Source organism: Heterocephalus glaber, unplaced genomic scaffold, assembly GCF_053883595.1.
Source record: "Heterocephalus glaber isolate CG9 unplaced genomic scaffold, H.glaber_assembly_v1.0 deba00001610, whole genome shotgun sequence".
Classification (NCBI taxonomy): domain Eukaryota; kingdom Metazoa; phylum Chordata; class Mammalia; order Rodentia; family Bathyergidae; genus Heterocephalus; species Heterocephalus glaber.
In genome coordinates this window covers 1921141-1945339 of record NW_028258381.1, presented here as the reverse complement: position 1 = coordinate 1945339, position 24199 = coordinate 1921141, and the positions used below count along the sequence as shown (strand labels likewise).

Here is a 24199-nt window from a genome sequence, read left to right as displayed (position 1 = left end):
CTTTGTAGCCTGTCCTGGGTAAGTTGCAAATCTGGGGCTCAATTTTCTCATCTCATTATGATGTTGAGAGAATAAAATGAGAGTGGTAGGAAAGTCCTTAGAGACCGGTAAGTAATAAAAAGGGAGAGAATTGGTACCAAATTTGATTCTTGTTTGAAATAAATATAACTGTGTCTATTTCAAAAGTGATTGATCTTCAAATAATGAAAGCATTGTCAGGCTTTCTTTATAGACTTTTACAGTGTTAAATATGAGCAGGGCACAGTGTCATGTGCCTATAGTTCCAGCTACTGGGAGGCTGAGGTAAATTGTTTGCCCAGATGCTTGAGACCCATCTGGCCAACATAGCAAGAGCTTGTATGAGAAATGAATTTTTTTAAATGTTATTCTTTTGAAGCACATTGATTTTTCAGATTTTAAAATTTCTGAAAAGTAGAAGTAAAAATCTATCATTCTTCTTGTAATGGAGAACAGAAAAAAAATAAAACCCATTGAAAGTGCTTTTAAAATTATTGTGATCAGTATTTTCTTTCTCTTTGACTTAATTTTTTGTCTAGTGGTACCTGGTTAAAGCTTATTTTACTGATTTGAATTTCAGTTTTCCATTCACTCATTTGTTCATTCATCCATTCAATAAATGTTTATTTAGCTTGTATCAGGTCCCAAGCAGTGTTCAGAGTGCTGGAGATATAGCAGAGAATAGTCCATGCCCTCAATAAGCTTATTGGGTAAAGGAATAGCACACAAGTGTTAAAAAGGAAATGCATGGTATGTCAGACAGTGATAAGTGCTGAGGAGAAAAAACTGCATAAAGGGATTCCAGAATGTAGGAGGCAAAAAGGAAGGTGTTGCAAACTTAAAGAGAGGTGGCCTTCCCCTGTGCAGATAGCATTCATGTGGAGATCAGAATAAACAAAGCCATAAGCTTTAGAAGTTAGTGGATTAGATCCGTGTGGGCATGGAGGGAGCGATGTATGCAAAGGCCCAGGCACAGTCTAATGGTTTGTATGTTCAAAGAGCGAGCAGGCAGCTATCATGTGGGGGAGGCAAACAGCTTCAGAAAGTCAGAGAAATGGCATGTGCTAAACCATAAGGGACTTTATAGTCCACTGGAAAGATCTGGACTTTTACTCTCCAGTGAAGTTGATAGATGTGTGGAGCAGACATATGACATGATTTGGCTTTGGTTTTAAAAGGCTCAGTCTGACAGCAGGATTGAGAATAGACACAGGAGGCAAAGGCAGAATAGAGGTCCAGACCGGAGGACCTAAGGTTGAATATGGCTTGTCTTCTCTGTATACCTATTGAAATGTGATGCCACTGTGGTGCTGTTGAGAGGTGGGGCCTGTCAGAGACCATTAGGTCATTAAGGGGATTAATCCCTTTGTCACAAGAATAAGTTGCTATAAATTGAACCCAGGCAAGGTCCTCTTGCTTGTCTCTCTTCCAAATGTGCCCACTTGCTCTTCTGCCATATACACAGTGTAAGGCTCCCACCGGATGCCTGATCTTCCAGCTTCCAGAAGCATGAGCTAAGCACATCTCTATTCTTTATAAATCATTCAGATTCAGGTGTTACAACCACAGAAAATGGACCAGAACAGGAGGCCGTTACAAACTGCTGGGCAATGGTTGGTGGTGACTTACCCTTGCTGATTGCAGTGAAGATTGGTGAGAAGTGGACAGATTCCTGATGTAATTTGACAGTTGAGCAATAAGGGTTTTCGTTTTTTGGTTTTTTTGGTACTGGGGATCAAACTCAGGACCTTGTGCTTGCCAGGCAGGCAGCGGCACTGAGCTAAATCCCTGGCCCTAGTTGAGCAATAAGGTTTTGCTGCTGCACTGTGTAAAGGAGGTGGAAAAAAAAGAAAGAAAAAGAACTAAACATAATTGTAAGGTGGTTGGCCTAAGAAACTGGATCCATAGGGTTGTCATTTACAAATCTGGGGAAAATTATGGAAGGAGCAGATCTGGGGCAAATCAGTTCGTTTTGGTTATGCTAAGTTTGAGATGCATTTTAGATCCGAGAGGAGAAGTCATTAATAGATAGTTAAATATCTAAGTTTGAAATTCAGGGGAAAGGTGTGGGCTGGAGACATAAGTTTGGGAATCAGCAGAGTTCAGATGAGATCCAAAGGCATGAAAGCAGGTGATATCACTTATGGCAGTGGTGGTGAACCTTTGAGAGCCCAAGTGGCAAACTGCAACCCAAAACACACTTATTTATCACAAAGTGTCAACACTGCAGTTAAACCAGAATACTGATGTTTTAGTTTAGAAAAAAATAACTCGAACATTGACATCTTTTGAATTATAGAAAAAAAAAATAACACATATGCCATAGGTTTCCCACTGACCTAGAGGCAAACGCAGACAGAAAAGACTGCAGATGCAGATCCTTGCATGGCCCAGGGTCCCTAAAGACCAGAAGAGGAAGTGGAGGCAGTGGTGGCGAACTGATAGTACGCCTGCCACAAGTGGCTGTTTCTTATTGTTGAAAGCTCTAAAAAGTTTGCCATCACTGGGCTAGAGAATCCAGAAATAATACAGATTGTTCCTTCAATCAGCAAATATTTAGAGTATGTCTGTTTGCTAGAAATTGTGCTACTCATCAAGAAACCAACATGGCAGAGCAGGCAAGTGCTTCCAAGTTCACATTCATCATGACCAAAGGACAGGGACAGAGATAAACTTTTGGGCTTATTGCTGAACAGAATGCGAGGGAGGAGTAGTACAGCAACAGTGGAAGTACAGAACTGACTCCAAGGTCTGAAGAGCAAACGGAACTCTACTCTCCATCTGCCTCCAGAAAAGTTAAACCAAACTGGTGGGGAAATCAGGAAGCAAGATAAAAGAAAACACAAATTATAAGAGAAGAAAGATCATAGGGAAGGAGGGAGGCAGAGAGAGAGAGAGAACACAAAGGTATGAACCAACCAAGACTAAACAGTTTCATCCTCAGCATTAATCAGCTTTTACTTGGCCTATATTTTAGTCAACTTTGAAATGTTCAGAGACCAATTTTGACTCTATCTTATTTTAAACAAAGTTTCATTATGTTATGCAAATAACCTTGTAATGCAAGTTTCACTAATTAAAATTGTATTCTAATACACTTTCAATTATATTTTTAAGTTCACCTGCAGATGCTCTAAAAATAAAACAACTTGCCCAGTATGTTAATACTTTCTTTCTCAAAAGTAATTTTGAAGCAAACTTTTAATATACTTGGAAGTGTGTGGGAAGAGATTTCACCCTATTAATGTAAACTAAGAGAAAAGGAAAAATGGGACCAGAATTTACAGTAAGTACAGAGAAAATAAAATATTTAATGAAGATGATTTAATAATGGTTTCTTAGGGGACTACTAGGTGGATACTATAAAGTGATACCAAAATATAGAGTAGTTATATCATCACTGTCACCAGGCTTTAGGGTGCTGGAGTCTCCTTTTAGAGGTTATTTCTAAGTTTTTTCTGTCCTGAACAAAGAATTGATCGAAATAAGCAGAAATAATAGCAAAGTTTTACATTTATTAAAGGCAGGAAAAAGTAGGTTCTACCAGGCAAGTTTGGTCCAAGTAGGGAAAAAAAGGAAAAAAGAAAAAAATTTTAAATACACCTTACAGCATAGGGTGGGCCATTTGAAGAGGCAGGATAACAAATGCTTCCCAACACCTGTACCTCTTATATTTCCCACCTCAGCATCAGGTCCAAGTCATAGATCAAAAACCTGCTGGGTTCTCCAGAGAAGTCCACTGTTCTGCACATGTGTCCTGGAATTAATAGATCTTTCCCACTTTTCTACACAGTTTTAGACTCACTATGGCCACATTAGTTCACACCCTAGAGTGTAAGATTAGCTACTGGGGTAAAGGAAACCTCCTGAAATTACATTTTGCAGGGAACCCTACGTCTTGGGAAGAAGGAGCACATGACCCAACTAACTTATGTTTTTTTTGGGGGGGGGTTGGTACCGGGGATCGAACTCAGGACCTTGCACTTGCGAGGCAGGTGGCAGAACCACTGAGCTAAATCCCCAGCATCTTGTTGACTTTTTTTTTTTTTTTTTTGGTACCGGGGATTGAACTCGAGTCCTTGCGCTTGTGTAGCAGGCAGTGAAACCACTGAGCTAAATCCCCGGCCCAACTTATGTTTGAGAGAAAGACTTGATAGTCCTGGGGTGAGTGACAGAGGACTGGAACCCTGGAGCTGACAATGGTGATGAGAGTTTTTCATTTATCCCACACATACTTACTGAACTCTTGTTATGTACTAGGGACTGTACTAAGATCTGTAGATAAATAATGAGCAAAATCTAACACATTTCCCCTTCCAATGGAGTTTCCAACCTAAAGCAGTGGTTTGAGTGAGAAAGTGTAAGCAGGAAACAGCAAAGTGGACACATACACAAAGGGCTAAGGGCTATCTATCAAGGGGCATGTGAAAGGCATTGTTTAGAGGACTGGAGAAAAACTTTATTTTCATACAAGAAAATCACTTAACATTGAAGATATACTTTGACAGTTGTGAGCCTATAATTAAAAATAAACAAATTTTGGGAGAATAGGCTTAAATAGTTTATTGGCAAGGACAATACAAACAGTTGTGTATAGTGTAAAACTTGAGATTTTTGGAGTTGTGTTACCTACGAAAACTTTAAAATCTAGAATGACAGCTGGTTTTAGTGGCACACGGCTGTAATCCCAGCACTTTAGAGACTGAGGCAGGAGGATCACCACGAGTTCAAGGCCAGCCTGAACTACATGGCAAGAGCAGGTCTCAAAAAGCCAAAATCAATCAGTCAATCGATCAATCAATCCAGAAAGACAGAGGTTAGAGCAACAGGGAATTGAACCAGCTCTGGCCTGGAATATTAGCAAGAGAGCAAAAACTAAAGGAGATACCATGCCAAGATCTTCTACACCACCAAAATATGCTTTTCATATGGCTCTTGAAAGAAACTTCTGTATCTTTTTCACTACAGCATTTCCCATTCAGTATCATTTATAGGTGGAAGGGTCCTTGACACTTTTTATTTGTTGATTTTATTTCTAACACATGGCACCGTATGGTTGACAAGCCCAAGTGGTTGAGTGTTGTGCAGATGAATGACAATTGACTGTTAACACTCTCAATTATTTGTGTATGTTTAAGTTACCTAATTTGCATGTAGTTTGTGTGCTTGTATTTTTATCACCATAGCCCAGGACTGGGACTAGCTAGCACATGATAAGCATTACACTGCAAATATGTAAAACAATATTATTTGCTTACATTAAAGGTGTTGGGTCGTTGGATTCAGAGTAGTAGAAATAGAGTAAAAAGAGCACAAGAAAATAGGCCAGTTTCTAGGGCTTGAAAAGGGGGAAACTGAAAGATACTGATGATGAAGGCCTTAAATTATCCTAAGTTCTTGTATTTGCCACCCTGCGAGATGCCACCGTCCTTCCTTTTAAAAGCGTTTTGGATAATTTTCTAGACTAAAAACGGAGCAGCAGTAACCTCTAAAGAAAAATCAGACTCCCTAAGAAAAATGCGTAAGAAACCTATTGCAAAGGAATTAGGGTCATAGCCCAGAGAGTGGTGCTCTGGTTTCTTTATCTTGCTTGGCTGCATCCTCCCTCGGTGGTCGCCATGGACACGTAGCCCTGTCAGTCGTATCCAAGGCTGGGATGCCTTTCAGAGCCGCAACCGAGGGCATCGTTAACAGGGTGGGGCCGTGCCTGGTAGGCCACAGTATCCGGCTGAAAACACAGTTCAGGGCATTGGGAACTTCACTGCTGCTATTGCGCAGACTCTGCGTTCCACGCAGGCTTATTAGAAAGAAAGAGGTCAAAATTGCCCAGAGCCACGTGAACGCGTGGGGGCCAACCCGGCTTCCACTCCCGCCGCATCTGACTCCCGAATTCACGATCACGAAAGTTCGACCGCCCGCGGATTGGCTCCCGGGCCGCGTGACGTCATAGCGCTTGATCCCTGCTCGCGGCCTGGATTGGCTGGCCGCGCCGCTGTGACGTCACGATCAGCCCACGCTCTGGTTGTGGACAGCGGCTCCTTCCTCTTACCCGCGGCCAGCGCTCCTCCCGCTTCCAGTTCTCTGGCTCGGGCTGGGCGCGGGCGTCCTGCCGCCGTCTCCGCGCTGCTTGGAGCTGCTGCTAACTGGAAGAGGTGAGCCGCGCGCCCGCCGGGACTCGCCGGACTGCGGCGCCGCGGCCGTGGGTCCGAGCCTGTGGGACTGCCCCGTCCCCAGCGGCCGCACCTGCTCACGGGCGGGTCGTGCCCTGCCGGCGGTGCCGGCTCCCTGGGCCCGCGCGAGAGGATGGGTTGCGCCCATCGGAGGCGCCACGCTCTGGGCCGACCGGCTGCAGGAGGCCTGAGCGGCGGGTCGGGCCCTGGCCTCCTCCTCGCCCGCGCCCGTTCCCGGACGGCGGCTCGCGGGGCTGGGGAGGATGAGCTGGTGAGGCCTCGGAAGGCGGGGATCAGGCTCCTGGGGGAGTCGGGCGAAGGAGGACCGGAGCGTCCCGGGACGGGGCGAGAGCGCCCGAGTCGTGGGGAACCTACCCTATACCTTCCCCCGTGACCCCTGATCTCAGGTGGAGGTGCTGGTAATGCCCAGAGCACGAGCTGTTCTTTTCCGGCTGTCTTGAACCGTTGCATTCTGTTGCAATTGGTACGCAGTTCCTCCTCCTCAAGATTGTGAGTAAAACTCATCTCCTGGCTCCTTCCTTGATTGCAAATTTGGAGAAAGCACTTGGTCGAGTTTTGCATAGGGATGGGGCTAGGAGTGGGGAATCCCATTTGTAAGTGACTTAGCTGGGCTGGGTGACCGAGAGGTGCTGGTGAGTATTTTCAGTGAACGATCAGTCTTCTCTCTCTCTTTTTTTTTTTTTTTAATAGCGGGATCCATGGTAGGAAGTGTTTTATGTTGCTTGTTAGGATTTGTAATTTGTTCCTCTAACCACTTGGCAGATAACCTGTTGGTCTGCACTTACTTTGCCTGCACTTCTCAACCAACAGCATTTAGGGCAAAATCTACAGATACAGACAGCCATTTTTGCATTAGATGGGTAAACACTTAGGTTTCCGTCTGTGGGTGGGAGACAAGTTAATCGCTTTTGTAGTTAGCTTAGAAACTGCCTGGGATTCTACAGCAAAGCTCTGCTCTAGTTTTTCCTTTTATATTCTCACCCCCAGTTTATAAATTCTTATTGCCAGGAACTTTCTCTACTATATCTCTTTGTATTTTCTCTTTTTCTTTCATTTTTACAGAAGACAAAAGGGAAGACATTATTGAGGGTTACAGATGGATAATTTTACGCACTATAGGATAGAATCTTGCAGAAAAGATTCTATTCTATATTGGAAAGCATATTAAAATTTGGTTGTCAGATATTGTAAAGAAAGGCATTGTATAAAGTTATTGCCCTCCCTCAACTCAATTTCCTTGTCCACAAATGGAGGTTCTGTGTTGCTGATTTATTATATAGATTTCAAGAGAGGATACAAATCAAAGCACCCAGCATGAGCTCTGCCAAATGGTTTTCTTTAAGGTTTTTTTTTTAATGCTAAGATGAATAGCACTTTGAGATCTTTTTGGATGTTTGATGTTGACAGAACCCTCTCTACTTTCTTTTTGGCTCAGCACAATTATTGCTTGTTCTCCTTTTAGGGGTGAGTATTCATCCTTGGGTGTCTTATTTCCAAATTAATTATACAAATCGAGGCAAAACTGTTTACCCTCAGTTAGGGTAACAAGGAAGATAGGGAACAGTGTGAGTAGATCGTTTTACCTCTTCCTTTCCTGGCCACATACTTCCCCTTCCCGGTAAATCTTGTAAGTTTTTTGGATTCCTGTCTGTGCTTTCCAACTCTTCTGTAACCAATAGGATAACCCTCCCATTAGCCTGGAAGTTTTTCCTTGGATAGATTGTGTTTTAGGTACTATTGATGTAAGAATCTACTTACTAACTGACTCCTTTCCACACAATCCTTGTAACACCCCATGAGAAGTCTTATGTCCCCTCTCCCTCCCCTTCCCCATTCTCTCTCCTCCCCTCCCTTCCCCTCCCTTCCCCTCCCTTCCCTTCCCTTCCCTTCCCTTCCCTTCCGTTCTTCTCTTCTTTTCTTTTTCTTTTCCATCCCATTCCTTTTCTTTTTTCTTTCATTTCAATTGAGAACCGAGGCCTAGCAATGTCAAATGACTTCCAAATTCACATAGTTCTGTTTCCTGCAACATATCTGCTCCTTCACCTATCCTAGTAGTACTGCTAGGACTCTGTCCGGTTGACTGTGTGCCATTTATGTAACTATGTTATTCCTTAACTTAAAAATCTAACTTGTGCTTAAAGCTCCATCTGGAACCATCCAAGACTGACAATTTGTCAACTTTCTACTGTGCTTATAGTCTTCCCTTTTTTAAGCCCACATTTGATTCATTCTTTTTATTAATTCACTTATTAGTATTTAATGTGTTCATGGTGGGTGTGCATTGGATACACAACTGAATGGCACAATTCCTGATTCCAGAGGGCTTCTTGATTTAGTTTATACTTTTTAGGGGGGGGTGTCTTTTTTTTCTTTTTCAGTACCAGGAATCAATCTCAGGGCCTCGAGCTTGCCAGGTAGGTGCTACACTGCTGAGCTACAACCCCGGCCCAATTTAATTTATACTTTAAGTCTTTTGTACACATACTCAGTCTACACCTTAGAGCAAAAAGGAGTCTGAAGCAGATTTCAGGGCCACTTGCTACATACTGTATATCTGGGAAAGTTTAATGGCAGAACTGTCCATGTTAGACTAATGCCTAATGTGGCTGAATCAATCAGGATGCTTTTGGTGCAAGAAACAGAAAACCCACTTCAGATGGGCCTAACTTCCTTGCTGGCCTGAGAAATCCTTGATGGCAAAACTTTTTGGTATTTTTCCTCTGAAGTCCTCTTAAATAATGATTTTGTTCTTAGACTGATTTTGCAAAAGGACTGCTAGCAGCTGTCGCTATAGTAGCAAAGAGGACTTTCTACCTTTTCTTGGCCTGGGTGATTGATTTAGGCCTTGTTTACTTGAAGCGATACCTGGAACAATAGAAATCTGATAATGTGGGACCCATCCCAGAAATGAAATTAAGTCCCGCCTCATTTAGCTGCCTGCTTACTTGTAGAGAAGGCCTGTGTGGACACCAAAAAGTCAGCCACAGTGTCTCTTCAAGACCCCCCAGGGTGCTGGTACTGAACGGGTGATTGGATTAAACTAATCTGAACTGAATTGACATTTAGCATTCCATTTCACAAAGATTAGCAGGCAGTGATAGGAGGATTTGCATTATAAAGAGAGGGAGTTTGGAGAGCAAAAATGTGTGGGATGGATCCTTAGGCAGGAATCAAGTAGCCTGTTGGTAGAGAGGGTAGAAGTGGAAAGGTTAGATAGGTGTGACAGGGGCTCAATGATGATAGTTATCTTTTATCAAGCAATTAACTGATATGTGTCAGGCCTGTAAAAACCAGGTCAGAAGGGCTTATCTCAGTTATCATTCATTGGCACTAGAGCACTTGCACTTTCTTAGGTGCAGAGATGGAGGCTGAGAGGAGTTGATACTTAGCCAAGGTCACACAGCATTCCAGCTCAGACCTCTTGACTCCCTTAGCGTGTTCTGCTGAGGTGTTTGGTTGCAGACTATCCCTGCACTTTTGAACTAGAAGGAGCATGTTATGAGTGTGTAGGATGGCTTGGTGAGGACTGAGGCTGGGAATGGAGAGAGGATTGAGAGGCTGCCAGAGGTGGCTGGGAAGTGATAAGGCCTGTCCTGGAGCCATAGCCGTGGTATGTAGACCGGTGAGAACTAACTGTAGGACAAATTGTTCATGAGAGAACCTGGCGACCAGTTGGTTCAAGAGCCAGGAAGAGGAAGTGCACCCTAAGACTGGGTGGTAGATGGGACATATTTTAAAGAGAGGAGGAAGCTTTTTAGCTAGATGGAAATATCCTAGCAGCCAGATAGATGCTCGGAAAAACCGCTGCCGCCTCTTGAGTCCAAATTCCTCCTCTTCGGCAGCTTCAGTCTTGGCCCCTTTCTCAGTTGCTCACTGCAGGTAGGTGTTGCTGCTCTATGTCACCCATTCTTAGATGGTTTTCATAACTTAACACGTGGTGGAGATGCAGCTTGTAATCAGTGGATCTTCAGCTCACTGTAGGCACTTTGCCACATTTCATTACTCCTGAGATTGGGGTGCTTCCTCCACCTTTACTGGAGAACCATTGGCAAGGAGAGGAAAGTCTTGATACTGGAAAGCTCATGCAGCCAGTGACTGGCAGAGCCAGGAGTAAAAACCAAGGCATTGGGCCCCTTCCCCCCAGCTCGCTCAGTTACCTTGCAGAATGTAATTGATATTAAAATGCACATAGCCTCATGCTCTAGGGGCGCAGTAAAGTGCATGCTGGTCTGTCTGCTCATGGAGACTGAAGTGGTTGGTGGAGGCTGCTGTGAAAGGTGTGGCGGTTGAAGGAGGGAGCCCTGTTCTTGTGCAGAAACTTGCTGACATGGTGTCGTGTCCTAACTTGCCCTCAAACATGAGAAAATCAATTCTGGGACATTGGTCTCTCTTTTTTTTAATGAAAGAATAAATTTCTTATTTTCTTTTTTGCCAAGTAAACCCCCCTCCCCCCTTTTTGGCCAGAGACAGAGAATGAGAGTTGAAATAATTTAGGTCCTAGGAAGGTCGATGTCTGAATCAGTGAAGGAGATTGAAGCAGTAGAAGCAAGGTGCTGCTGGTTTTGTCTTCTAAAAAGTTAAAATATAACTAACTACTGGAGGTGTTCTGATCTAGCAAAGCAAATTGTTCTGGAAACTAACTTGACCTAACTTTGAGTTTCTGTAATAGGACCTCCCAGCCCAGAATCCATAAATGTTACTGTCACCCAACTTTTTAGTTCCTCTGGGCTCCCACTTTCCCACACAGAAACATTTTTAGTTGACTTGTGGGCATTTGCTTCTACAGTTGTGTGATCTCTGGGTTTTCAGTATTCATACTTGATGAGTTTTTAGAAAGACTGCCTTCCTCCCTCTTCCTCCCTCCCCTGCCAGTTCTGTCTGAAGTGCAGTTGTAGCTGCATTCAGGCTGAGTGAATGTCTTCACATTGCTTGTACTTTAAATTAGACTTTTGTATTTTTGTTTGATGTCTTTACTGTCTAGGATTTAGGAGGTAGTTTAAGGTTTTTAGAGCTGATACTGCCTACACTTTTCATTGGGAGAATAACCATTTTCTTGAAACATCCTTTCAATTTTAACTGATTCTTAGTTTGTAGTAGGCTGCTAGCACATGCTGGTTGTAGGGTCCATCTCTATTAGCTTCATCTTTGTTCCTTTCTTTTTCCTGTCAGCAGTTTCATCCTGTCAGAACTAATCTCTGTAAGTCCATGCTAAACAGACCTAATTAAAGTCATGCTGGAGAGTTGGCCTCTCAGGTATATATTTTATCTGAGTTTCCGAACCCCAGGGTTCTGTTCCCCTTTTGCCTTGGTATAGCAAATGCTACAACAAAGTGATTATTATGAATTTCTCCTTCCCTAAAGAATAGTTCTCATGACACCAATTCAGTAATTACTCGCTTGCTTCCCTGGAGTTTGGCCTTGTGATGGATGTCCCTAGGGTATTGTTCAGGGTGCCTCTTCAGTCTTTGGCAGAGGAAAGCAATTTAATATTTACAGAAGTTGTTGACATCTCCATCAGCTGTATTTGCTAGTTAATATGCACACTTTTGTGAAAATTTGAATTTTCTTCTGACAGAACCTCTGAATTTTTGCTTGTTACGGATCTAAGTTGCATATGAAAGGGCTCTGCTGTGCTTGTAAGTAAGGCTGTAGGAGGCAGATTGCCTCTGGGTTTACAGCACCAATGCACCTGTGCTGGGTTGTCTTCGCCTCTAGGGCTCCGTGGGCTCAAGTAGGTAAGTCATTTTGATAGCACCTGTCCCTGCTTCGGTACTGCACTTGACAGTTAGGTGGGGGCACTAACTAGCTTGGTTAACATGGTATAAGATCCCTCTTCTCCAAGATATTTATCAAAACGAAATCAGAATAGCTAGTGTAGAACAAGCCCTTCAGAAGAGTAAGCTGTGTGTGACTGGGCAAGGGACCTCTGCAGACCTTAGGGAGAATGAGGCTGTTCTCCGGCGCTGAAGATAGCTACTGGGCACCACACACTGGCACTTTATTCTGAAGTGCTCAACATAGACTAGCTCATTTGGATTCACAAAGTCCTGTGAGATAGGAACCTCTGTTTTATAGATGGAGAAACTTAACCATACTTGTCCCTTACTCCATAGGTGGTAGGCAGCAGAGCCAGCATTCGGACCTAGGTAGACAGCTTTAGCGTCTGCTCCTAGCCACCCTGTGGAGCTAGCTTGCCCCAAAAATCCTTCTCAGACTGAAATAGTCATCTGCATGTGCAGTGGAGCTGGCTTCAGAAGCCAGAGAAGATAAAGTTGAGTTCCTATCAGTACATTCTGGGAGGTTGATAGGGCTTTTGCTGACAGTAAACGGTTTAAACCAACAAAAGAAGCTGATAGGGAGTAATATTTGATTAGTCCTTAAAAGGGTGACCTTTTATCTCTTGCCTTCTCTTTTAGATATTCTCAGAGCTGGAGCTTAAACCTTCTTGGGGGGAAATCAGAAATGCAGAACTGGGGATGTACAGCTAGCATAGTGGTAGAGTACTTGCCTAACATGCACAAGGCCCTCGGTTTTATCCTCAGCGCCTCAAAAACAAAAAAAGTACAAACGCAGAGCTCTTTTGGCATGAGAAACCAGAGTTCAAAAGCCCAGCCTGATTGGCTGACCTAGGGAATCTGGTATTGGTGTCCTTACCTGGCCCCAACACCATCTGGGTTTGATTTATAGGTGTATAAGACCTGAGAGAGTAGGCTGGGCAGGAAGGATACCAGATTCCCTGGGAGCTTCTGTCTCTACATCTCCAGATGGTCTAATTTCCCTTAGGTAGAGATGGAAGACATGAGTATTTTGAAAACACCCACTGGACCATTCTGATACAAGCCCCATTTGGGGTGCTATGCTGGCCACAGTGTTCAGGCTATAAACCCTTTTCCAGCCACCTTTAGATCTGTTGAGATTCTTAGGCCCTTTCGGAATTTGACCTTTCTGGTGAGTCACTAGGTCTGACAGGATTGTGATGGTTAAAAATATAGTGATTGCTGAAATAAGAAAATCACAAGTTCATGTGATGGCTGATATTAGTATGACCATGTGATAAAACCCATTGGTTTTAGCTGTACTCTATAGGGAGATGAACACATAATTACCAGATTGTGCTTGATTTAAAAAAATGCCGCATCATAGCCCCTCAAAAACATTTTAACTGTACCTCTCCTCGTTCACCCTTGTACCCAAACAATAGTCATTAAATGTAGGTGTTTGGATTGAGTTTCAAAAAAGAAATGTGTTTGCATGTTACATGCCTTATTACACAGGTTTGAATTAAAATCTCTTGAAAATTTCCTCTTGGGGGGTTGTATAACTATATTAATTGCATTTCTCCTCCCTCTTTTAATTTCAACTGAGTCTATAATACTGCCTTTGTACATTTTGTACAAATTAGTTTGGAGAACATGATGATTTGCTTTGAATATTTAGGTAATCACATCAGTTATGAGACTGCCATCAGATAAGAATTATAAGTAGTTGCCCGTAGAAGAAAATGTTGCTTAAAAGCCTCTTGAATATTTGTCTGTCAGCCAATTGCAATTGCAGTCTGTTGGTTTAGATATTCAGAATGTGACTGAAGTGGACCCAGCCTCTAGAAACCCATTCTTTAGGGGAACCATTAGAGGCACATGCAGTATCTAGATGCCCATGATCCACGGTGGCCAGTGGTTGTCTTCTCCACAAATAGGCTTCATCCAAGAAGGTCATTGCCCTGTGAAGCAGGTGGAAGGTTCTCTAAACAGCCCTCGAAAAACAGGATTTCAGGATGTCCATGTCCCAGGAAAAAGCTTTGAATACTGTGGTGATTTTCTTTTCAGAGCAACTCTTTTTGTTTCTTTTGCAAGGAGCAGTTGGGTTTGGAATGCTGATACATGCTGACTGTGAAGGAGCCTGGCTGTAACTGTGGAGAAGTGAAGTAGTTGCTTTTCTTCTTATCCTCCCTTTCTCTCTCTCTTTTTTTCCTTTCTTTTATTTGTGCTGGGGGTTGAACCCAGGGTCTTGTTAATGCTATGCATGTGCTCTACCACTGAGCTACATTCCCAGCCCAGCTTTTCATCAAGTTCAGGCTTGAATTTATTGTCTTTTTGAAAAGTGAGACTGCCATATTTGAAAAGACTTCCCAGAATTCAAAATTGAGGTAGGTAATTAACGAATACTGTTGGAAGACCAAATCTCACTTGCTGCAGCATCAAGATTCCACGCATTGTCCATCTCAGATACTTCTTTCTGATTCATCTTTCTCCTGAGCTCTCATGCTAACATCCTCTCATGCATTAGGCTTACATGGATGCCCATGAAACTCTTCTGTTGACCAACATGATCAAGAGCATCACTGTCTACCGTCTGCCCCAGCTGTCCTGCTGACAGCAATCCTTTGTTCCTTTCATCAGCAGCCTTGTTCTTCCCGTCCTGAGTGTCCATTGCCAAGTACTGTCCACTCAGGCTCTCTGACCCTCTCAGCTCCAGTTCCTTCCTGATGACTGCGATTTCTTTCTGGCTCCTTTTGGACCCTTCTGTATACTGGCCGTCCTCTGTGTTAGAGTTGCCTCCTAGCATGTTGGTAGAGTCATTTCAGTCTGCCTTGAGAGTTTCCCATGGTCTCTCTTCAGTGAGTCCATTCTCTTCTCTAGTCCAGTGTCCTGCACCTTTCACTCTAGACACACGAGACTTGCACTCCCCAGGTACACCTTACCTGCTCCCTTCTCTGCGGTCACGTGCTGTGTGGGGGTGACTTCCTCACCCATGCCTGCCAGCAACACAAGAGCCAAATAAAATAGTAACACAGAAGCCCCGTTCTTCCTAAGTCAGAACTTACCTTTGACTGAATTAGGTGTTTGGCTGAATTAGGTGTTCTGACCCCTTCCTGGCTATGCGACCTTGGTCCCAACACCTGACTTCAGTGTGCCTCCGTTTCCTTAGTCTTAAGGTGAGAATGACTAGTGATTTCCTAGAATCAGTCTGGATTCCTAAGAATTTGTCTGGCATGTATGTGTGGTGGCAGGCTGGAGACACAGTCCAGGTCTGCTGCACCCTCCGTGGGCTCCTTCTGGCACATGGTATGTTAACCTTAGCGTGTGGCTCCTACCTTCCAGGCAGCAAGGTGGAAGAAGAGACAAACTAGAAGCATAGTGGCCGGGGATGTAGTTCAGTGGCACTGCGCCTGCCTTGCAAGCACCAAGGTCCTGAGTGCAATCCCTGGTACCCAAAAAGCAAAACAAAACTAGAAGCATGATGGGCGCTCTCTTTTGAGAGAAGTTCCCGGAAACTTCTGGACAGTTTTGCTATGTCATACTCATTAGAACTTAAATATGTGGCCACATGAAGCTGCAGGAGATTGAAGAAATCCCATCTTGATTCTGAGTGGTTGTGTGCAGCTGCAAGTCCTGCTAGGGTGTGTATTAGGTAACAACCTCCTGTCAGTACCAGAGGCACTGAAGAGTGACAGTCCCCACCTGCATGCCATGGAGGAATCTGGAAGGCTTCTGGTCAGGTTGGAAAACCAAGACTAAGGAGAAATCTGACTGGTAGAAAGAGAAAATGACAAGTAGATAGGGCCAGAGCATCATGTGAGGAAAACCACAGAAGGAAACAGGAGCCCCGTGGAGGAGTCTGCACTTCCCTGAGTCTAACTGATGAGACCATGTGGGTGACTTAGACAGAGGCTTCAACGGGGTGAAGAGCAACACAAGCCTAAAGGCAGGGAAGAGCCACTGGGGAATGTGTGAGTCCAGTTCAGACAGGGGAGGGGGCATCCTCAGACAGTGGCTTGGGGGATTGAGAGCAGTAGATACAAACCCTGTAAATCTCATAGTGCTTAGGAGTGGGAAAGAAGCTGCTCTGCTTTTTCACTTTGCAGATGATGAAACCAAGGTTGAGAGTCCAAGTGGCTTGCTCAGGGTCACACAGCTGGAGAGCAGCAATAGAAATTGCTTCAGCTCTTTCTCTTTCCTCTGTGTCTCTGTTGAATAAGCCAGTCTGGGAGGACAGGGCATTTGTTGGCATTTTGGTAAGTTAACCTTGTGGAAGAACAAAATGGAAGAGTGGCCTCCAAAGACTGGGGAGAACGGGGTGGAACAGGGGCAGCAAGTGGAAGTAGTTCAGTAAAGGGCACTGAAAACACAAGAGTGAAAGAGTCACTTATGTTCTTCTTTAGCACTAGAGTCTAGCTGTTGGTTGAAACAGGCTATATCATATTTCAAAATGACTAGAAAAGAGAAAAGAATATGAAATTCTCAATATGTAAAAATGGTTGAAGAGACAGAAATGCTAATTACCACGATTTGATTATTATACAATGTATAAATGTATTGAATTACCCTAATGTACCCCATAAAGATACCCACCCCCCAAAAAAGAATAAGTGGTTCAAGGGTCTGGGGATGTAGCTCAGTAGTAGACCACTTGCCTAGCATGTGTAAGACTCTGGATTTGATCCCCAGCACTAAAGAAAAAAAAAAAGAGTAGTTTAAACTTAATTCTTTAAGCAGAGGGGAACCAGTTAACATTGGAGGACTAGCATGCTTTTTATAGTAGTGGGTGGTTGTGGTTATCAGGATAATGGTTCTCCAAAGTTTTATTAGTCCATTTTTTGTGATTGTAACAAAATACCCGAGCTTGGGTAATGCATGAGGAAAGGGGGTTTATTTAACTCACAGTTTCAAGCTGGAAAGTCCATGATTGGGTGGCCCCTTGACTGTATGTAGCACATGACGTCATGCGGAGCATATGCAAGAGGGAGAGGTGGTGGGGCAGGAAGGGAGCAGTCTTGCTCTTTATAACAGCCATTCTCACAAGGTCCCAGGAGAAGTACCTTAATCCTTTCTGAAGATAGTGACCTAATCCCCTTCCACTAGGCTCTACCACCTCTCACATCAACGTGCTGGGAACAAAGCTTCCAACATGTGAACCCTGGGGAGACAACCCACACACATGCCATAGTTGTTGTCCATGTCCTAGCTCTGCACATCTGTGAATATGTTCATTGATGAGGAGAGGAAGCTAAGGCTGCAAGTGGAATTAGGTTGTTAACGAGCTGACTTTAGGGCTGGAGGAGTAACCTAGATTACTCATGGCACCCAGTCCATGGTCACAGGAGTCCTGACTGTGCTAGAGGAAGGGAGATGGCCAGAAAGATGGCAGTGTAAGGAGACTCACCACTGTTGCTGCCTTGGAAGATGGAGGACGACACTGAGAAGAACCACAGAGTGTACGTAGCTCTAGAAGCCAGAAAAGGCAAAGGAGAGGATTCTCTGAAACCTTCAGAAAGGAGGATGACCTTTCAGAACCCAGTTTTTCCTACTCATGACATAGATTACCTCTGATACCAGATTGTGGGAAGGTTCCCCACAAGCAGAGCAAACAATACTTCCTCAGTGGACACCAGCTAGATGTCTTCTTAACTCAGTTCAGTTCAACTCTGACACTGTCCACCTGGAGGTAGCACCAGGTCTCACATCTCCATGGCTCTCCCAGAACACTGTCTCCTTCAAACACTAGTTGGAAGTCTGGGCCTCTGGAACTTCTGACTAACCAGATACAAATTGGGGTTCCCATGACACCCTCCTTCAGTTTCATTAATTCCCTAGAGCTGTTCACAGAACCCATTGGAACACTATACTTACAGGTTTATTGTAAAGGATATTTTAAAGGGTACAAATAACCAGGTGAAGAGGTACATAGGCCAGGAGAGGAAAAGTCCCCAGCACAGAAGCTCCTGTCCCCATAGAGTTGGGGTTGCTCCCCTCCCAGCACATTGTCGAGTTCTGTGTGTTCAGCTGTCCAGATGCTCTTGGAAGCAGGGGCTTTGGTTTTCATGGAGACCTTGCTGCATAGGCACAATTGGCGTGTGGACAGCTGTAGAATGTGATTGCACAGCAGGCTGTGGCCTCATGTTAAAGGCCTGGGTTGGGGCACCTAGCAAAGCCTGTCTGTTTGGATTCCTCCTGGCCTCTGTGCAGCAGTCCTTCCTTCCAGGCACGGGCAAGACTACCTACAGCAGAGTCTTAGAATCTACTCTCAGGCCAGGCAGGTCAGAATTTCCTTGTGGTTAGCTCCAGGACAAAGACTTGGGGAGAGGTGTGTGTTTTCATTTCTGTGACTTGCCTTGGAAAAGAGAAATTGTAGTTTGTGTGAGCTTCCTTGGGCAAAAAAAAAGAGCAGGTAAAAATGGTCAGGAATAGGACTGAGAGACTGCCTGAGTCCTGACACATCCCAGTGATTTAACAGACTTTCTTGTCCTTATGGCTCTGGCTCTATTCCCATGCTGCTTCAGGAACCACAGACAAAAGGTCAAATACTTTAATATTATTTTCTAGAAATACTGGGGATCAGACCCAGGCCTTCTGTGCATAGGGGGATGTGGGATGTTCTGTCCTGCCAAGCCACACCCCACCCTGCCTGCTTGTGTGGCCGCCTGACGCAATCCAGAGACCGGTTAACCCAGGGTGGGTGAGCCTACTGCTGGATTAACTTGGCATGTTGGTTCAGAGGAAACTTCCCTTTTTTATAAGTAGGAGCACATTCTAAATGAACACTAAATATAATGTAGTTAATTATAAGCCAGTAACAGAGTCATCTATTACTATTAAGTATGGGATGTAATTGTATGCGATGTGCTTTTGTAAGACTAGCAGTGCCAAAAGCTTGTTTACTCCAACATCAGTACAGGCTTCACGCTAGGTCCAGTGTCACTGAACAGCAGGAAGTCTCCCACCCTGTTAGGGTCTAGTCAGGGGTCCATCATCAGGTGTGTGGGTATCACGCACAACAGAGATGTGTGAGGTGTATGACTGTGTATCAGAATTCCACACCTACTTTTCTCCCGTGCATGTAACCAATTTTTGCTGAAGTTGTAACTGTGGACCCTAAAAATTTTTAATAAATAAAAATACAATAATGCTAATTAATTAAAAGTTTAAAATAAACAGTGGCCCTCCTAGTGTATTTTCCCCAACCCCCTCTGGCTCTGGTGGTTCTCTTTGTCACCTGGTCACGCCAGGTCCCAAGACTACTACTCTGGGCCAGCACTTTATCAGAGCTTACCAACTAGATCTTACCAGGTAGACACACGCCCCTCCAAAAGAAACAACTTAATGGCTTTTGATGTAAAGGGCACATGGATGACACTTGCTATGACATTGTCACATCTGTTTTTAAATTATTGGTTCTTTTAAATTCCTTTGTTCTTCATAATTAACTTGGCAATAATGACTAAAATTAGTCTGTTTCCTGAGAAATGGGAGAGGACACCAATACAGAATGTTTGGCATCAAATATTTCTCCCCCGGGGGCAGCACATCATCTTTTACCTGTGTGTGGTGCTGTTGTCTCTCCTTGGTCACTGTCCTGCCTGACGGCATCTGCACCATGGCACGTGACCTTACAGCTCAAGAGCTTTCTCAGTGAAACCTGCTGAATGTAACTGAAAATTTTAAATCCTATAGAATGTGAGCTATGACTAATATGAAAGTAATGGCTTCCATAAGCCGCACATGAAATCCACTTTAATTACAATTCTTTACTTAATTGTCCTTCTCCAGAAAAGGAGAGAAGATTGAAACAAGAGATCACATCCATTCAGAGTTGACCAGCTAAACGTTCTGTTTTCTTTTGCTTTTGCCTTTGGGTTTGATTAAAATAGGCTTTCTGTAAAGTTGTGGGTTGTCGCTTACATCAATCAGTATCTCTGCAAAAGCCCCCAATATCCAGAAAGCTAAGCCAAACATAGCGTGCCTGAGCATGGCAAGGGGAGGAAGGGCGGGGGGGTCGCTCATTAACAGGGCTTTCTGTTGTCCACTGGGAACAATCCAGATCGCTTCCTTCAGGTCAGGTTGTTTTCCCTCAGTAAGATGGTTTACCTGGCTTATAGACATTTCTCTGCAGGAAGAAACCTGTGCACATCTGCTCTGTGGCTGTACCCTAATATTAGATGAGCGCTCTGTGCTAAAATTTAAGAGGGCACGAGGGTATGAAATGGGCCTGCACTGCAGGCAAGTGCCGCTTCACACAGGAGCTATGCTCCGTGCCCTCGCCCTCCTCCAGACCATGTAGATGTGCTTGGAGCGGTGAGATGTCACCACTCGCAGATTCATTTTGGAGAAGGCAGTGTCATGTAATTTTCTCCCTGCCTTACTCATTCCTTCATTTATTTTCTCCTCTTCCTTCTTTCTCTCTCCCTTGCCACCACTTCCTTTCCTCTTTCCTTCTCTCTCTGTCCCCCTCCTCTGTCTCCTTGGTCTCATCTTCTCTCTCTCTGCCTCCCTCCCCTCCCAGTCTCTCCCCTCCCTCCTCTCCGCCTCTCTTCTCTCTGTCCAGATGTAGTGTGAATATAAGCATTCCACCCTTTGTGCAGAGGTTGATAATTAAATATGTTCTCTTTGCAATAATATCTGATATGATCTAGCCACAAGAAACTTGCCCTGAGGAGAATCCTCATTGGAAGGGGAGTTATTTTCATGCTTTGGCTGAAGAGACTTTGCTGTTTTCATTCCCACACAGTGATATAAAAGTTGGCTCATTCCTGTTTGCTTGGTCATGTTGAATTTCTCTTAACACATGTATTGTCATAAGTTAGTAGGGAACTAGCAAGAACATAATGACCTCACAAATGCTTTTAATTATAATGTATTTACTGTAAGTTTTACTCATTAATCCTGGCTCATTTTCAAAATGATGATTTAAACAAACTTCAAGTATTTGAGTGTTCAGTTTTTAAACTCTGCACTCCACATGTAACTCCTGAAGTCAAGTATAGAGACTCATTTTTTCTGAGGTGTATTTGAACTATTTGCTTTTAAATTTGGGACTAAATTTATAATGCCCCTTTAGAAGTAAAAGCTTTTAGTGGGGGATAAATTCTGTATAGTTATTAATACAAGAATTGGCAGACTTTTTGGTCTCATGACCTAGACTTCTAAAAATTATTGAGAACCTCAAAGAGGTTTTGTTTGTGTGGGTTATATCTATTGCTATTTACCTGTTCGATATTAATGTTAAATTATTTTTAAATAAAAACTTTAAAATATTTACCAGTACATGCATAAGTAACATTTATTACCTGATAACATTAATAATCTATTTGTTTATGAAAGATAGACTCTACAAAACAAAATTTTAGTGAAAACAGACAATGCTTGACTGTTTTGCCAGTCTCTCAAGTGTCTGGCTTAATGAAAAATAGCTGACCTTGTCCACCTCTATACACTCTGAAATAACACATCATGTAGCGTCGTAGCGTCTGGAGAGCTTGATGAAGGTGAGTGAGGTGAAATCAAGGTGACCTCTGACAAGGGCCCTAGACCCTAAGAGGTGCTGGGACCCCACTTTGAGAATCTCTGTACAAATTGGTCCTGTTTACTGCATTTTAAAGAAGGACCACCATTCTACTTAGCTATTAAAATATCATTTTTCCTTTCTTATTTCAGCAGCTGTTGTCTCCTGTTATCTATCTTCTGCCTAACTTTCTTGATTTGCGCTGCAGGATGTGTGGGTCAGCTTTATGTTTGAACTTCATCAGGTGGACTCTACCACTGCGCTACCGTCCCCAGGCCCCTGGTGTAGGTCCTTTTGTCCAATGAATGTATCCTGTTTGGGCAGGATGAGATGCAAAGTAAGTTCATGCCTCTTACCTGCACTGTTGCTTGGGTGAGTGGAAGATTGTAGTGGTTGATTTTCAAAATAAATATCTAAAGCACGAAGGCAGGAGTAAATGGGATTGTCAGTGTTCCATTAATGGCTTGTTACATGTTCATTTTATTTTTTTTCAATCCCTTTTTTTATATATTTCTTCATAATATTTGGGCTTTTAGGTTGTCTGATGTTTGAAATGGTTTTAAAAATAGCTAACCTCTTTTTTGTTCATGCCTGTTTGGTTCCATACTGCTTGGCTTTTTCTTTTACCGTTGATGTTGGATAATGCCTTTGTTTTAGTGAAAATTGCTCCTGCCCGTCCCACATCTCATCTTGTTCTGTGTGACCATTTAACCCCTATTCATGCGTTACAGAAGACTCCTCTGGCCCCTTGTATAACAGCAGATCAGTAGAGCTCCATGAGGGTATATGACTGTAGCATCAGTCTTTCCTTGATTTCATGCCAGAGAATTCTTTCTAGATTTTTCTGACCTCAGGGTTCTGGGCAAACTGAGTCAGGTACCAGCCAGTACAATGTAATAATCTGTTTCTAGATACCGATAGTTTTTCTGTGAGATATAGTTTGTGCTTTAAAAATGGATAGTTTTTCTCTGAGATATAGTTTGTGCTTTAAAAATGGCTCATGCAAATGAGGATGGATTTTTATTTTAATGAATTTAAATAGGCACACGTAGCCAATGTCTATCACATTCAGTAGTCCACTACCAAGGGAGATCCTCACAGATTCTTTTTTAAAATTTTTGACAGATAATAATTGCACATGGTCCTGGGGTACAGTGAGATAATTCTGCACATGCATTCAGTGTGTATTAATCAAATCAAGATGATTTGCATTTCTTTCTATTGGGAACCTTTGAACTTCTCCTAGAAATATGTAATAAATTGTGAACTATAGTTTTGCAGTTGTGCTATAGAATACTAGAAGATATTTCTCCTACCTGACTGTACATTGGTACTAGTGAGCCAACCAGTCCCTCTCCCTTACTTTCTTCTCCCAGCCTCTAGTAACTGTTATTCCATTCTCCATTCATATGACATCAACTTTTTTAGCTCCTATAGATGATTGAGAACATGGCTATTTGTCTTTTTGTACCTTCTTACTTTACTTAATGTCTTCCAGTTCTGTTTATGTTGCCACACATGACAGGATTTCATTCTTTTTAAGGGCTAAATAATACTCTGTTGTGTATATGCATATTTTCTTTTATACATTCGTCTGCTAGTAAGCATTTGTTTATTGCCTGTTATGGCTGTTGTAAATAGTGCTGCAATAAACATGTGTGTTAGGTATCTCTTTGACTTTTTTTTTGGTGGTGGTGCTGGGGATCAAATCAAGGAAGGGCCTGACAAAATGCCACTGGGCTACATCCCCAAACTCCGCTTGACAAACTGATTTCATTTCCTTTTGATACAGATACCCAGTAGTGGGATTGCTGGATCACACAGTAGTTCTGCTTTTAGGTTTAGCGAGCCTCCAGACTGTTTTACATTAGTAGCTGAACTAATTCACTTTCCCACCAACAGTGTAGCCATGTCCTCCTTTCTTTCTACCCTTGGTAGCATTTCTTTTGTCTTTCTGATAATAGCCATTCTAACTGGGGTGAGATGATGCCTCATCATGGTTTCCTTGATGATTAGTGAGTGATGTTGAGCGCTTTTTCATATACTTGGTGGCCATTTTCTTTTGAGAAGTGTCTTTCAGATCATTTGCCTGAATTTTAATCTGATTTTTTTGTTGAGTTTTTTATTATTAATAAATGGGATAATAATCCTTTGTCAGATGAATAGTTTGCAAATACTGTCTTCCATTTGACTGGTTGTCCCTGGCTACTTTTTTTTTTTTTTGGGTACTGGGGATTGAACTTGGGACCTTGGGCTTGCGAGGCAGGTGGTGGAACCACTGAGCTAAATCCCCGGCCCCCTGGCTACTTCTTTTTAATGACTCATTTCTGTCTCATTGCTGACCTCTGAGTTTCTTGCAAGCTCTTCTTTACCCATTCCTTTCAGTAAGAGTTTTAAAAATATTTTATATGTCAATTTTAAATGTTTTGTAGCAGGAAGACGTAGTACTGTCTCTAGTCTGTTTTATTGCTGGAAATAGAACTAGAGCGAAATAGGAAGTGTAAAAGTGCTCATATTGGCTGCCTTTTATGAGATTTTGAAGTCATTCTAGACAAGATTTGGGGAGGAAACAATTCTAGGGATGATTTTAGTTTGGAGAGGCTGGAACTGGTTAGCCAACAGTAGAAAGACTCTGGAGAGACATAGTGGAAGGTAAAGTAGGGAATGGGAGATGAATAAATTCTTGGAAGAAGTGGAAAAGAATCTAAGGC

General features: G+C 43.1%; 1 protein-coding gene across 3 annotated transcripts in view; it reads left to right on the top strand.

Annotated features, from left to right (window-relative positions):
• Nucleotides 1-5851: 5851 nt before the first annotated feature.
• The window catches only part of Elovl5 (ELOVL fatty acid elongase 5), a 75288-nt gene continuing 56940 nt past the window's right edge, over nt 5852-24199 (top strand). The window contains exons 1-2 of one of the 3 annotated variants that reach the window (XM_087195975.1): nt 6040-6170; nt 21697-21825. In XM_087195975.1, coding sequence (XP_087052101.1) covers nt 21819-21825 — 7 coding nt within the window. In that variant the 5' untranslated portion in view covers nt 6040-6170; nt 21697-21818. Of the gene's footprint in view, nt 6171-6600; nt 6699-21696; nt 21826-24199 lie in introns of those variants that run through there. The other 2 variants (XM_004868819.4, XM_087195976.1) reach the window with 2 other exon arrangements.